This window comes from Mus caroli, unplaced genomic scaffold, assembly GCF_978045245.1.
Source record: "Mus caroli unplaced genomic scaffold, Mus_caroli_1 scaffold_2, whole genome shotgun sequence".
NCBI classification, from domain to species: Eukaryota; Metazoa; Chordata; class Mammalia; order Rodentia; family Muridae; genus Mus; species Mus caroli.
Genome location: NW_028227257.1, coordinates 149552957 through 149569343, shown reverse-complemented (window position 1 = coordinate 149569343; position 16387 = coordinate 149552957). Strand labels below are relative to the sequence as shown.

Below are 16387 nucleotides of genomic sequence, written 5' to 3'. Positions count from 1 at the left end.
TAGTCCAGACTGAATTGGACCTCTTTCAGCCCATATCCAGACACAGCTGTGTTTGGATAGATGCTGTTGATGATGATTGCGAGGAGAGGAGACACTTCATCCATCATCCAGAGAGGGATGCACATGTAGCCTGGTGTAGGGAATGCTGGGTTTGGAGAAGGGTGTGTGCATAGTACAAGCAGGTAGGGGAGCCAGGCTGCCATGTGCATCATTTAAAATATATTTATATGTGTGTTATTTTGAATGTACATGGATAATTTTGACTGCATGTATGTGTGAGTGCCCTGGATATGCCTGGTGCCCATGCAGGCCAGAAGAGGGGATCAGAGGCCCTGGAGCTGGGGTGACAGATAGTTGTAAGCTGTAATATCGGTGTTGGGAATTGAAACCGGTCCCTTTAGTATAGCAACCAGTGCCCTTCACTGCTGAGCCGTTTCCGCAGCTTCCCAAGTACATTATTAGAAAGGAGGGTATGCATAGCCAAGCTAAGTGGGGTCCCAGGTTACGTCACTATCCTGTGTGCTTGCCTGCCTCGCCCCTGACCCCTCTGCTCCAGAACAGGCTCAAGGCCAGGGTAGAGAGAACCATTCCCAGGGAAATTAGGCAGAGATGAAGTCATCCCAGGGCCCAGCCTGGGCTGTCACAGAGGGTCGTGGGAGTCAGTGTGGCAGTGGGGCCTGAAGACAGAGAACACTGAGCACACTGGCCAAGTCCCTAGAAAGTTCCTGGCTGAGCACGTGGCCCCATCCTGACCCCCACATTTGTCTCAGCCACCACTTGTCCAATGAGGGATCCAGCTAGGGTACCTTCTGTTGTAACACATTGCTGGGTTCTGGGGTCTCACCTTAATTAGGGAGCTCTGGGTAAGGACGGGAAGAGATGGGTACCCGAGCCATCCAGTGGCAGTTTCCTGTATGGGGCCTCTGGCAGAGTATCTCTGTGACTGACTCCTTCAAGAAAGCAGAAGAGGTGGCTGCTGCTCAGACAACCACTGCGGAGTCCTTGAGCAGCATCTAGCGGGTTACAAGGGGTAGGGAGGAGCCTGGGCTCTGAGCCCAGCTCTGCCAAGGACCTTGGGTGGCTTCCTTAATCTCTCCGACCCTCTACTTCCTCACATGTGACTAGGGAATTTGTGACATCTCCTGTTGAGCTTCGGGAACTGTTTCTGGTGTTTCTGAAAGCATTTTCTCCTGGCAGTTGCTTAGACGGTGTCCACTGTAGCCATTGCCCTCACAGTACAGAGTTGGGGTGAGCTATCCCTCAACAGGTCTGGAGCAAGCTAGGAAAGTCAGGAGTCAAAAGCAGAGCTGAGGAGGCTCCAGATGGGAGGCCCGCCTGGATGAGGCTGTAGTTGGTCTCCGCCATAGTGAACACTGCAGGACAGGTTCAGGGGACTCAGGCCAGGGGCTGTACCATTGGGGAGTGGGGGGGGTCATGTCTTTGATCTCTGAAGACCAGAGCCCTGAGCTAGGTTCTGTACTTCTATGGCTACAGACCCGGTAAAGAAGGGCCCTGTGTGAAGCCAGCTCACACACACTCTCTTTTCTTGTGATTTTTCAAGCTTTGTCAGCATCTCCCTTTAACTTTCCTAATCCCGAGGCCAGGAAAGAAGTTCAATGCTATCTGAAGATGGCTGGCAGTTTCTGGAGAGATGGGAGAAGAAAGAAGAGGCCACTTTCCCATGGCTCTAGATTCACCCTGCTAATAAAAGCCAAGACCTCCTGGGTGAATGGCTTAGGGACACGAACCCATGGACCCGGAGAGTGCCAGGGCTGCAGGGGGTGTGGGAGGGGTGTGAAGGGGAGGACTGTCTACACTGGGCTCAGATCTGGGTCTCCTGAGGACAGGAGCTGGAGTGTCTGTTCTGGAGAAAATAGCCTGATTCTCCTTCCCCTTCCAACAAAGGCAACAATGTACTTACAGGAAAAGCCAGCACTCCACCAGCTTCCTGGGAGGATGGAGTCTGGAGTGTCTGGGGTACCTGGAGCAAGAATTAGGGAAATCTCCACCCCCTGTACTCTGTTCTGGTTTTGTGGCTTGCCTGGCAGGCTCACCCTCATGTGTGTCTGTGGGTCTGGGGTACTTGTCAATACATAGTCACCAGCCGTCATCCCGCTCTTGACCATTAGATACCAGGTCGTGTGTAATGGGAATTTTCACGTGCTTGTTCCAAATAGTTCCTGGTACAAGAACAGGAACAACACAGAGAGCAAGGAGCAGTGGCGGGCAGCACTTTAGGGTGGCGTACAAGAGACAGGGCCGTGGGAATGGTGGACATGGGCTTCAGGTTAAGCGTGTCAGAGCCTTGACGGAGCCTCTAGAGATGACACAAAGCAAAGGGACCGTCCCCTGGGTCCCAGCTCCCTGAGGGTCCCCACAGACTGATCATTTCCCACAGATGCACCCAGGCTGACGGATCTGCCCCAGGACGTCACTGTAGAGCTGGGCAAGAGTGTCTTCCTCACCTGCCGGGCCACAGGCCGCCCACCCCCAATTGTCACTTGGCGGCGTGGAGATGGCCAAGCCCTGGAGCCTGGGAGGGGGAGCAGAACTGGACAACGAGATTCAGGAGTCTTGGTCTTTGAAAGTAAGAGAAGGGAGGTGGGGTGGCTTGGGCTGGGAGACAGGGCTGAGGAGGGTGAGACCCTGGTCCCAGTACCTGCTGCATTAGTTTTCTATAGGTGTGACATAGCATCGTGACCAAGGTGACTTAGAGAAGGAAGGCTCGATTTGTGGCTCACCATTCTAGAGGTCAGAGTCTATCACCATCATGGCAGGGAGCATGGCAGAGGACAGGCAGGCGTGGCGCTAGAGTAGCTGCTGAGAGTTCTACATCTTGGTTCACAAACAGGAAACAGAGAGAAGCACACTGGGGATGGTGCAAGTTAGCAACACACCTCCTCTAACGAGGCCACACCTCCTAATCCTTCCTAAAAAGTTCTACCGACTGGGGAGCAAGTATTCAAACATACCGGGCTATGAGGGCCTTTCTCATTTAACTGACCATGGACAGGTTGATGCTGGCCCATAAGGGCCAAGTCATTTCATTATAAGAAGGGTCATCATCCTGATGATGCTAAAGGCCGTGGGAATGGCCAGCTGCTCCTCGTGGTCGTGTGGGTAGCACACACGAGCAGCTCAGCCATATAGCCAGCCCTGTCTCATTCCACAGATGAGCAAGATGAGGCCTAGCAACACCCTCCTCAGTTTCCTCTGACACCCTGGTCCTCCCTTGCATGTGTGCAAGGCCTGCTGTGTACTTGCACTGTTAGAGTCTGAGTTCCCAACAGCCAGCTTCTCTCATCTCCGCAGGAGTCTCCCTGGAAGACCAAGCCCCGTATGTGTGTGAAGCTCGCAATGCGTTCGGGAAGGCCCAGGCTGAGGCCCGGCTGGTGGTCACTGGACATGGTCTGTGGGTGAATCTGGAAGTTGTGGGAAGTGGGAGGCAGGTGCTCCAGCCAGGCTGTGGGTGCCCCAGGGTTCTCCTTGTATCTACCACATTGGACCAATGTATCTCCACATCTGGGTCCCTGCTTCTTGAGCTGTACCCTGGGGAATACCCAACTCCCTAGGCTCTCAAGTCTCGATGCAGTCATGGGCTTCTTGGGAAAGCCCGTGGGGTGGGTCTGGGTCCCTCAAACCTGTGTGACTGGCCATTCTCCTTTCCCCACAGCACCTCCACAGATCGCCAACAGTGCTTCTGTCGTACGTGTCCTGGAGGGACAGCCCGTGTCCCTGACCTGTGTCATCCTGGCAGGGAGGCCCCTCCCTGAGAGACGCTGGCTCAAGGCTGGCAGGCCTGTGAGTTCTAGGCTTCCCTGGCAGCTATGGGCAGAGGACAAAGAGGGGATTGTCACAGCCACACCTTAGCCCTGGCCTTGAAGCTACCCCATTTTGGAATGCTCCCTTCTTCCTCACTCTCTGTCCTGGTTTGTCCCAGAATCATCTGTCTCATGAATTGCTGGCATTTGTGCTACCATGTTTCTGCTTACTGCCCAGTGGGAGGGTCTGAGGAGGGAGGGTGCAGGGGAGGGTCTGAGGAGGGAGGGTGTAGGGGAGGGTCTGAGGAGGGAGGGTGTAGGGGAGGGACTGAGGAGGGAGGGTGCAGGGGAGGGTCTGAGGAGAGAGCATGCAGAGTGGCTAAGCCACCCTGCTGTGATGTTTCCAGGAAGAGCCTGTGCCCTATGTGGTTCAGTTCATAGCAGCACATGCAGGGGCCATTTCTTCACTCCATGGCACAGGGCTGTCTACACCATCACCCTGTGCCCTGTGTGTTTTCTGACTTCCCTGGGCCATTACCCTTGAAACCTCTGTGCCCTGGAGACCGTAAAGGATTCCCCTCAGTTCATGTTCATCCAAAGCACCAGCTTCTGGGCAGGTGGCATGCCTCAGGAGGACAGCAGAGCTTGCTTGTGCTTTCTGCTCCCCATGATCTGCTCCTGGCCTGACGACCCACCACCAGGCAGCAGGAACAGTTCCAGCCACACTGTGGTCCCTGCCAGAGCCACCTGCCATCTGCTGCAGGCTCAAGCACGTCTAAGCATCTTACCACCCCACCTCCTCATCCCCACCCCATCCTCATCCCCCACCCCATCCTAACAATTCCCTGCCTCAGTTTCCCGTCGGGCTAGATAATCATGTGTCCATGCACTAGCCCATGCTGTTCCTGCCACTAGAAGGCCTTTCCAGTCGTCCTTGCTTATCCCTCTTTTCCCTGTGCTGAGCTAATGGCAAAACAAGTGGCATAAAAGCCACTCCTGGTTCTCTTCTGCATCCTTCATATCTAGTTATTTTCCCCATTCACCAGATAGGGAAACTGAGGCTTAGAGAAGGTAAACAGCATGTTTAAAATCAAATAGCTAGTAGGCGGCCAAGCTGGGCTTGAACCCCGTGGCCATACTTCAGAGGCTTGAGCCCATGCTAAATAAAGTTTTGTTTTGGTCTAAATAAAGTTTTATTGACACACATCCCCTCACGATTAGTCTATGCTTGGATCAAAATGGGCAACTGAGACAGAAATCATGCAGCCTAAAATAGTTCACCTCTGATGCTTGACGCAGACAGTTTGCCAACCCCATTTCAAGTCCCACATACAGCATCATCTCTTGTGCCTTTGATCCCCCAACTTAGATGGCTTCCTTCTAGCACAGATGTGATTTAGAGTCTCTTTGGGAGATGGTTGTTTATCCTGGCCTCAGCTTTACCAGTGAAATCAGAACCTCTGAGGTTAGCGATCATACCACTGTTATCTTTGGTTTAGAAACCCCCTAGGGTCTTCAGTGTGCAGGCAAGATTGTAAGCCAGGCTGCAGAGAGGCATTAAAGATTTCCTCTGTTAACTTGACCTTGAGACCAAAAGGCATAGTACTGACATCGCTGCCCTGACAGCCCTGTACAGTGAACACTGGCATGGGCTGCCTTCCTCCCTTGCTCCCTCTCCTCCCTTCTTCTCTTCTTCTCCCCTTCCTCCCTCCCTTCCCCAGCTGGACTCTGAGCAGATGTGGCTCTGTGCATACATGTGGCACATGGAGTGTGTCTTAGGTGTACGGGCTCTACTTAGGCAATCTTTAGCTCCACTACTTCCTCTGCAGCCTGTGCAGTTAAATATGGTAGACTCCTTGAGGAGTCCCCCCTGCCCCCTTACCCTGCTGATCTCAGGAGATGGTGGGTCTCAGAGAAGGGTGAGGGCTGGAAAGCTGAATGTGCACCCACCAGGCTCTTCTACCAGCTCTGGTCCCCGGCCTCTTGGTCCAGCACCCTGAGATGGCCTGGAGGACAGAGAAGCTCCTAGGAGTGACCCCTTCATCTGTGCTCCTGCTTCTCTGCCCCCACCAGCTCCCCCCAGGCAACCGGCATGCTGTCCGTGCTGACGGCAGTCTACACCTTGACCGAGCCCTGCAAGAAGATGCTGGGAGATACAGCTGTGTGGCCAACAATGTGGCAGGCTCTCAGCACCGAGATGTGGAGCTGGTGGTCCAGGGTGAGTCTTAGATCCCAAGATGGTGGTGGCGGACGGAGAGAAAGCACGTGAGGCAACTTGATCTTGAACATGTCTTCACTGCAAGAGCATTGGAGTTGACATATTCCTATACTGTCAGTAGATAAAATGCCAGTTGTAGTTTCTATACTTTATACATGTGCCCTGTCTGCAGCCATGGTGAATTGGTTTCCAAACACCCTTTGCTTATAAAAATCCATACATGCTCAAGTATCTGAAATTGGCATGTGGCTCAGTTGGTATAGTGCCCACCTGGCATGTCCAGGCCTTGAGCTCCATCCCTTTCACATAAACAAGATGTGGTGATGCACACCTGTAACCGCAGCACTTGGAAGATAGAGGCAGGAGAGCCATTCAAAGTCACACTAGTGAATAAGAGGCTAGCCTGGGATACAGAAAACCCTAGATAGGATTTGCACAGGACTTGTCACATCCCCCTATAGACTCTAGGTAGCTTCTAGTGCCTGGTAGAATTGAGACATTTCAAATAGTTATTATATTTATTTACAAAGGGAAATTATGTTTTTCAGTTGAAAGTATTTTTCTTTTTTAAAAAATTTTTTATTAGATAGTTTCTTCATTTACATTTCAAATGCTATCCCCAAAGTCCCCTATACCCTCCCTGAAGTATTTTTCTAAACATTTTTCATCTGTGGTTGGTTGAACCTGTGTAGGAATACAGGATTGGCTGCATATATATATATATATATATATATATATATATATATATATATAAAACAGCCATTTATGAATATACTATTAGAGAATATACATTCATCATGCATAATACCTATATATTCTTTATATGGTTTGTTATTGTTGTTTTTGTTTGTTTAAGACTGAGTCTAGTCCAGTCTAGATGGCTAGGCTGGAACTTGCTATGCAGACCAAACAGGCCTCAAATCCAAAGACCCTGCCCCTGCCTCCTGAGTGCAGGACTTGAAGGTGTGCGCCACCCCTCCTGTCTCTTCATATGTTCTTTATATGTGCTGTGTATAAATTCCCTTTATATCTGTCTCCCTAGCTATCATTTCCCTACAAGTCTGTTTATCTTTGTGTGTATAGTGTATGCGTGTCACCTGTGTGCTCATGTGTGTGCTCATGTGTATGTACCTGTGTGCTCACATGTGTGGGGGCCAGAGCTGACATCAGGCATCAGGTGTCGTCTGCCATGACTCTCTTCCTCTTTGGATTACTATCATATTTATTGATTCATGTGTGTGCCTGCAGTCTATGGAGGTCAGAAGACAGCTCAAGGGTATAGGTTCTCTCCTGACCACGTGGGTCCCAGGATAGCATTCAGGCTGTCCATCAGGCAGCTTTTACTCACGAGCATCTCCCAGCCCATCCATCAGTGTTTTCTGAGACAGAACCTCTCACTGATCCCTGAGCTCACTGATTGCCTAGACAGAACCTCTCACTGATCCCTGAGCTCACTGATTGCCTAGACAGAACCTCTCATGATCCCTGAGCTCACTGATTGCCTAGACAGAACCTCTCACTGATCCCTGAGCTCACTGATTGCCTAGACAGAACCTCTCATGATCCCTGAGCTCACTGATTGCCTAGACAGAACCTCTCACTGATCCCTGAGCTCACTGATTGCCTAGACAGAACCTCTCATGATCCCTGAGCTCACTGATTGCCTAGACTGGCCAGTGAGCTCTGAGATCTACCTTTCCTCTCCCCCAGCATCCCCCCCCTTCTGCCCACACTGAATTATAGATGTGCCCAGCTTTTATGTGGGAGCTGAGATCCTACCTCAGGAAGCACTTGAATGACCAAGCCATCTCTACAGCTCCACAAATCCATGTTAAAAACAACCAAACAGTCAGGCTGCAGCAGTATACACATTTAATCCTAGCACTCAGGAGGCAGAAGCAAGTAGATTTCTATGAGTCCGAGGCCAGCCTCATCTACAGAGTGAGTTCTAGGACAGCCAGGGCTACACAGAGGAACCTTGTCCACAAAAGAAAAAACAAACAAACAAACAACAACAACCACAAAAACAAACCAAAAACAAAACATAAACTGTGCTCCTGTCTTCTGTTGTCTTGTCACATCTTCCAGTGACAATATGTCATGGCTCTGTCCCTGTCACTCATGGCTTCAGAGGAATCGGTGTAGAAGTTGCAGGTCCCTATTGGGATGCATTGTGATGTCTACTCCACCCTCTCATGTCCTTACCACTCCTGGGGACTATGTCCATGTCCTCAGTGATTGAGTCTCAGGAGTGGCACATTTGGGGGCTGTAAGCTTATTTTACCCAGCTGTCCTCCTACTCAGGGCGTCGGGTCTTCCTCTCACCAAACAAGTTCCATCTTCTTTAACCAGGTGAGGAGCTAGATCAGGTGTATTTCCCATTTGCTGGGGGTGTTCCGTTTCCGTGGTGATTCTTGTGTGAATCTCTGGAGGGTGAGTAGGAGTGAGAGAATCCATCAGGGGCTGAGCTAGAAGATTGTCCAGATCAAATCCTGCTGAATTTCAAACAGAGCCAGGCCTTAGCTAGCTTTCATGTGTATCTGTCTCTGTCTGTCTGTCTGTCTGTTTGTCTGACTGACTTCTCTCTCTCTCTCTCTCTCTCTCTCTCTCTCTCTCTCTCACACACACACACACACACACACACACACACACACACACACACGGAGCCTAGAGGCCAAATCTGTGACATTGGTGTGGTCTAGCCTGATCTCCCGGCTCCATCGTGATCATTCCACACATGCCACTCATTCACTGGGAACACAAGGAAGACATTTTGCTCCCTGGACATACTCCCTGAACCTCCAGGACTCTTGGCTTCTGGCTTCCCTCCGACTTCGTCAATCCAGAGGGTTCCCAGCATGCCTTTGGCACCTGTTGTCTGAGTTCACTCTGTCCTGTGAACGTTGCTTTCTGCTGTTTCTCATCAGTCTGTCCCCAAAGCCAGGAGTGGGGAATCAGAGTCAGTTTAGCTTTCTGGCACATCCCGGAATCCAGGGACTGAGCAATTACGTGGTTTACACAAAGTCCTGAGCAGAGAGACCTCGCAGCTGTTCTCAGCACAGGCAGCCTGTGTCTGGGATGGAGTCAATAACCGCCAGCCATGTGGCCACAGATACCGAGCCAATTTTCTTCTCCTGTTGAATTTCTTTTCAATATCAGACCAACAAAAGGTTGGTCATTCCCAATGTTTTTTAGTGTCGAATCCAATGGTGTAAAACACATCCCCAGACACTATCCCCTTCTAAAACATTCTGTCTGTCTGTATCTGTCCCTCTGTCTCTATCTGTCTTCCTATCTCTCTGTCTGTCTGTCTGTCTGTCTCTTTATGTCTCTATCTCTGTCTGTCTCTGTGTCTGTCTGTCTCTTTATGTCTCTATATCTGCCTCCCCCTCCCTTCTCTCTTTGTGACAGGGTCTTACTATGTAACCCTGGCTAGCCTGTAACTCTCTGTAGACAAGGCTGGCTTTGAACTCACAGAGATCTGTGTGTTTCTGCCTCCTGAGTGCTGGAATTAATGGTGTGCACCAGCATGCTCAGCTTAGAGCGTTTTCCTTTCATTATGCATGGACACTTGCTAGTGTGTGTGCACTTAGAAGGCTGAGCATCTTCCTCTGTCTCTCTCCACCTTACGTGTTAAGGAGCATCAGCTGGCCAGAGAGCTCTGCCCATGCACATCACAGAAGCTACCTTGTATGTGGGTGCTGGGAACTGAGCTCGGCTACTCAAGCCTATCTGGCGAACGCTTTATTGACTGAACATCTCCCCAGTTCCCTCCTCTTCTTTTCTTTTCTTCTTCTTTCCCATCTTCCTTCTCCACCCTCTTCCTTCCTTTCTTCCTAGTGATGGAGGTGGAACCCCATGGCTATGTGCCTGTCAGACAAGCACTTTGTCACCAAGCTGCGTCTCCCACTCCTTATTTTTTTAATTTCGTTTTGAGACAGATTCTCACTAAATTGCCCAGGCAGGCCAGGAACTTGGTGTCCTCTTGGCTCCGCCTCTCCAAGGCTGCCAGGGTACCTATACTACAACGCCTGGATAGACTGTATTTTTTGCTCTTATTTAAATGGATTTCTTGAAAAACTTAAGCAGATAGGCAAAGATATCCAATGGATTCCTTCCCTCACCTTCAGCCTCCCTCAGTATCAGCGACTGCCATCACCACTCAGAGTGGCCTGTACTCACAGCTGGCCCAGGCCTGGCGTCACCGGTCAAGCCCATGGCTTTATGTATATCTGTCACAACATGTTGCCACTGTGGTGGTCTCTATTTGATGTTTTCCCTGTCTTAAAAACCCTCTGTCTCTGCAGCCTCACCCCCTAACACCCAGAAACCACTGATGGTTTTAATGTCTAGGTTTGGCTTTTTTTTTGGGGGGGGGAGGGAGGAATGTCAGAGTTAGAGTCAGTTTTCTTTCTTTTGAAGGCTGAGTACTATTTCATTATGGGCACACATCCCGTTTACTTGTGCAGTCATTGCTGGGGGGGGGGATTTGGGTTGCTTCTGGGTCTTAGCCATTAGGTACACTGGTTTATAAAATGTTAAAATTGATCTATTTATAAAAGTGCCACCTAGAATCCATCTGACTTCCACCCACCACGTCACCAACGAAGGAGTGCCAGCCTCTCTCCCCTGCATAGCTTCAGGAGTCCCCACCCCTACCATCACCTGGACCAAGGTAGGCAGGACCTGAAACCTTTGGGGCGTGGGGGGACCCAGAGAGGTCACCTTGGTGCATCCTGAGACAGAGTGTGAGCTCCAATGTTGTCACTGTGGTTCTGTCCTAGGAAACCAACATCCTGACTACCAGCGGTCACTACAGTGTGAGCAGAAATGGTACCCTGGTCATTGTCCAGCCATCCCCGCAGGATGCAGGTGCCTATGTGTGCACAGCCACCAACAGTGTGGGCTTCTCCAGCCAGGAGATGTGGCTGTCTGTTAATAGTGAGTGTAACAGGTCTGATGGAAGAGGGATCAGTGGGGGGGGGGACCACAAGGGCTCACTCAGCCTCTGTGCCCAGCTGGCTCACAGTACCAAGCCCTGAGCAGACACAGGATCCACCAGCCCTGCAACACCCTCATCTGCCCCTCTCCTCACACTCCTCTGCCCCCCACCCACCCTTCTCACTCTCTGGCCTCTTGGTTTCTTTGACATTCTAACCACCCTCAGGGCCTTTAGACATCAGGTTTCCTAGATGCACTTCTTTCTCTGGGACCAACTGACTTATCTCATGTGTCAGACCCCAAGCTGAATCAAGCCACCTTGTTGTAAACTCTGGGTGGGACATCCCCTTCGTAGCACCTATCATTACTGAGATTAAGTAATCAATTGTGTACTGGTCAGTTGGGAAGCAGTGTTCTTGCAAACTCAAAGTGCTGCCTGGACAAGAATAATGATGAGGGGAAGTTATGGTCATTCCCAACCATTCCCTCAGGCTGGACCTTCAGGGAGTGGGTCTGGAACAGTGAGCCAATGCTGGTTGTTTTCTGTTATATATGTATGTTACAAAATAACAGGGATTTGGGATACAAGAAACTTGCCTAACATGCACCAGGCCCTGGGTTCCAGCCCTAGCACCACATTTAAAAAAAACAAAAACAAAAACAAAAAATCTGCCAGGTGTGAGAGAATGCTGCTTTTAGTCCCAGAACTTGGGAGGCAGAGGCAGGTGATGGCAGAGCATCTGAGGCCAGCCTGGTCTACATAGTGAGATCCAGGACAGCCAGGGCTACACAGTGAGATCTTGTTTTAAAAAAAAAAACAAAACCAAACTAGGCATGGTCATGCAGATCTGTGGTCTCAGTCTTCAGGAGCCAGAGCAGGAGGATGAGGGGTTCATGGTCATCTTTGACTACCAAAGAGTTTAACTCCAGGCCAAACCCATGGGACTTAAACTCACAGAGAATAATGATGAGGGGAATTTATGGTCAGAAGTATGGATGTGGCATACATAGGAAGCCATGGTAGTGTTCAGATGCCCCCCCCCCATGTGACTTGTTTCTGACTAAATTCTGTTAGCAAATGCACACTGGGCAAGCCTTGGGGGTGGGAGTCAGTACTGAGGTAGCCTCTTCCATGAGGAGTCCTTGGCCTAACAGAGAAATGACGTGCATAAATCATCCCAAATCCCCTTCTGGGGTGCGAAGAAACAAGAGAGAGTTCCTGTTGCATTCTGTGGCAACTATAATGGGAAATGAAAAGGTTGACCAATGGGAGATGGCAGAGCAGAATGATGGACAGTCAAGGGGGCGGGCTGAGTGACCAAACCTGTGCTTTCAATTGTAATGACCCTTGGCCTCCCGTGCTCTCAGAACCTCTCCCAAGGTAAAGGTGACTTCCCCCTCTGCTATCCAAGGGAACCATCCGCTAGCTGCTTGCTTTTGCTCCTGCTGTGTTAACTTCTCCCAACAGCCAAGCCCATGATCAAGATGAATGGCTCCCAGGCTGTGGATGTCCCTCTGAGAGTGACAGTCAAGGCTGGTGAAGAGGTGACCCTGGACTGTGAGGCCCAAGGCGCCCCGACTCCACTGCTCACCTGGACCAAGGATGCCAACCCTCTACTGCCTGTCACCAACAGGTACCCAGTCCTAGCGTGTGGGTCTAGTAAAAGGCCAAGCTTAGGTGGAAGAGAAAATGGTGTCAAGGTTGTTGTGACCTAAGCAGGTGCATGTGACCTTAAGACTCGGGGAAGCCTCCAGAGCTTCTGCAAATGTGGCTCATGACCCAGCACACGCCTTGCAGATCTGAGCTTCTGCGTCCCAGGTCCCGTAGGTCATCTTGCTTTTTGTTTGCCTAATGATTTTTGCTTTCTGAGTTATACCAAGATGCTGAGGGTTCCTGAGCTGGGGTGAGACCCTCAGAGTCACTGGAGTAAGAAAGACCAGAGCGGGGATGGGAGATACATCTTGACCAATACACAAGTGGCCTCCACAGCCACTGTGTACAGCAGGTGTCTGGTGGCTTGTCCTTCTTTTCTTTACTGGGGACCCTGCAGGGGGCTTTTAGTAGCACATAATTCTGCCTCAAGAGAAGCTGTCGGTTGCTACTTCCAGCCAGTAAGTGAGTCTCTAAATTCCTGGAGTCCTTGACCTGGAGTGGGGTAGAGACAACGCAGCACAGGCTGCGTGACATCAGTCCTGGCAAAGTCTTTGAGACGGCTCAGACCGAGAAGGTCTCCAGCAGTTGGCTCTCACCCCCACCACCCCCACGGGTCCCTCAGAACATCTGCTTCCTGAATCCTTCCAAACCTCACAGCCACGGATCTCTGAATTCACTTGGAGCTCAGAGAGCTAGTCCTGGGTGGGCTTCTCAGTGTCCTTGAGCAGCCATGGGATGAGATGTGGGTGGGGGTGGGGGTAGGGAGAGCCTACATCCCCCACACCCACCAAAAAGCTAGTGTTTACTCCTTGCCAGGCGGTGGCTGTGGTGTTTGTTTATGACTTGTTACTGAAATGGGAAGCAAATTCCAGTTGTTCACCCCTCCAGTCTGATGCGTTAATGGATCAACAGGGAGTCATAAATTTCCCAGGGCCTCCCGAGCAACAGCGGTCATAGAATGTGTTTTCTCGTTTTGCTTTTACTGGCATCCTTCTGGAAGATTCCCACTGCTTTTCTCTGGACTTGAGGGATTCTGGGAGTTTATCTCTAAGGCAGTCAGCATGCTCAGGATAGGGAGAGAGCTAAGGCCTGGGGAGACACTAGATGCTCCGGCTTCTGTTCTGACTGGGGAGCACAGGTGGCCCTTGGCGACTCTCAGCCATCTTTGACATCTGTAAAGTGGACATCCTGCAGACCCTCCTCTCCTGCTGTGATGGCTCTTCAGTGCTTAGATGCCATAGATGGTGCCATTAGCTTTATATCTCTGTCCTGCTGCTGCTGCTGCTGCTGCTGCCGCTGCTGCTTCCGCTCACAGAAGTATTGCCATTGGCTTTTAAACACTTGTGATCCTGGGGCTGGTAAAATGGCACAGCAGTTTAGAGCATATACTGCTCTTACAGAGGACCCAAGTTCAGCTCCTAGCATCCAGATTAGGTGGGTCACAAGCTTCTGTAACTGCAGCTCCTGGAGATCAATGCCCTCTTCTGGCCTCTTTGGGTACTGCACACATACATACATACACACATACATACACACACACACACACACACACACGTGCACAAGCACACACACACGTGCACAAGCACACATGAAATTAATCTAAAAATTGTTTTAAGACAACCCTGGGCCTAGGGAGATGGGTCAGTGGGTTAAGTGTCTACATGAGAACTTAATTTGATTCTCAGTACCCATGAAAAGGTCAGATGTGGTGTCCAGAGACTGTAACCCTGTGTGTGCAGGGATTGAGGCAGACACGGGAAGCTCTCTGAGTTCACTAGCCACTGAATCAGTGAAGCAAGCTCAGTGAGAGAGCTTGTTCCAAAACTAAGGTGGAGAATGACAGGCGGAGACACTGGTTGACCTCTGGCTTCCACATGTATGTGCACACACGTGCACACACAATGCTCATCGTACCCTGTCTGTTGTCCTTGGAATTGTCCCATGACTAGCTTTTGGAAATCCCCTCTAATACAGGGGTGGCTCCCTTCTTTCACCTGCCCAGTTCAGCGGGTCTTGTTTTCAGTGCATTTACAATTGTGCAGTGCTTGCCACAATCTACTCTAGAACATTCCTGTTACTCGCACCACCAGCTAATGACATGCAGGTCTTCCCATCCCTGGGCAGTTGCTTAGTGCCTCTGTTCTTTTAATTGTCTTTTAAACAAACAAGATGTGTGTGTTTGAGGTTCTTTGGGCTTTCTAGGAGCCTGAAGCTCAGCACAGATACAGCATAGCTCTACTGCCCCAGCCCCCACAATCAGCCACTACATAGAGAACTGAAGGTGAAACAGGCATGGACCTACTATCTGTGCTCCTCCAGCCCTCCCCCCTCTCCTCTGCCTACTCCTCTTCCTTCTTGGAAGAGCCCCAAGGCTCAGTTTCCAGACTCATTCTAAAAACCAAAGAGCTCACTTCCTTCCGTGAGCTGGAGGTGCCTGGTTGCCTCAGGATCTAGATTGGTCTCAGCATGCTTCCAGTGGCCCCTTCCCTGCCCTCTAACAACGTTCTTCCTTCTCTGAACAAAGCCTGGCCCAAAGGTCTGCCTCCTAGAATGGCCTTGCCTTGCTTCAGCATCCTTTGTAACGCTGCAGAAGCGGCTGGTTGGTTGGAATCAGGATGTGCTGGGCCGCTACGGCCTCTTCTATCCCAGTTTGGCCAGGAGTGGTGGGCCCAGTCAGCAGCAGGCCACCCTGGAGCGGGTGCGGTAAATGTTGTCATGCTGGGGCCACAGAGGCAGAGAGGGAACCAGAAGCTGGGGGAGGGTGAGCTGGATGGAGATTTTCTTCTCCCCTCGGCTGGACACACATGAACAGAATATACAGACATGAACGCATTCAGATGTCCCCATAGAGATGAGACACACATACGCATACACATACACAATGCAGGTTAGGATGCCACTGCTTTCCCAAGTACCTAGAAAAGAATATTCTGAACTAGGGTTGGGGGGGGAGGTGTCTCTAATACCCACCAAGTCAGAGCTTACTGGAGAAAGTGAGCTCGGGGCTGGAGAAGCCAAGAGACCCTGACATCCACCTGAGTCCCCCTCCTTTCCGATGGCCTTATACATACATGCTCCTATATGAATTTGGTGAGTCTGGCTTCTGCCCCGATACTGGGTTCTTTCTTGAAAAGCCAAATGCCTGGCCTTTCTGCCCTGCTCTGCCTGTGTGACTACGCGCTATCTCAGAGGGTAAGTCTGCATTCAGGCTGCCCTGGCGTTACTAAGAGCTGTTCTTCTGCTCGGGATGTACACTTCTCCAACAGTTTCACTGTTGTAAGTGGTGCTGCTGGGTGACTCTGCTCACATGCTCCTCTCTGCCTCCTGGGTCACCTCCTTTGGGGAGCAGGCCCCAGGGCACCCAGCTAGGGACAAGATTAAGATATGGTCTTTGGCTATCTGATCTCATTGTCCTGGAACTGTTGTTTTTGCAGAAGCCTCCTAGTCACCAATGCAAAAACTAAAGCAGGCTGCATGGATTGGGGACAGCTCATGCCGGCTCTGTGCCAGATCAAACTAGACACTGAAGGGCCTGGGGGCGGGGGGGACCCTGCCCAGTGTTACCCAACTCAAACAAGATCCATCTCCTCCTCAGGCCTCAGTCTTCCCATTTGAGATGTGAAAGGGTCCAACTTGTGATGGTGGCCAGAGAGCATCTCTCTCCTCAGCTGGGATACTGGGCTGGGGCGTGTTGCTAGGCAACAATGTTTAATGTTTGTTTAGGGATTCTGCTGTGGAGTGGGGGCAGCTGGAAGTGCTCCTGGCTTCTGCTCCTGCTCCCAAGGCATCAATCCAGGGACTCACATAGGGCCA

At 50.9% G+C, this 16387-nt stretch overlaps 1 protein-coding gene across 1 annotated transcript in view; it reads left to right on the top strand.

Annotated features, from left to right (window-relative positions):
- The window catches only part of Hmcn2 (hemicentin 2), a 146942-nt gene that overhangs the window by 44841 nt on the left and 85714 nt on the right, over positions 1-16387 (top strand). Inside the window, exons 16-22 of the mRNA XM_021181028.2 lie at positions 2399-2587; positions 3313-3408; positions 3674-3801; positions 5835-5979; positions 10542-10654; positions 10764-10920; positions 12389-12554. Coding sequence (XP_021036687.1) covers positions 2399-2587; positions 3313-3408; positions 3674-3801; positions 5835-5979; positions 10542-10654; positions 10764-10920; positions 12389-12554 — 994 coding nt within the window. The remainder of the gene's footprint in view (positions 1-2398; positions 2588-3312; positions 3409-3673; positions 3802-5834; positions 5980-10541; positions 10655-10763; positions 10921-12388; positions 12555-16387) is intronic.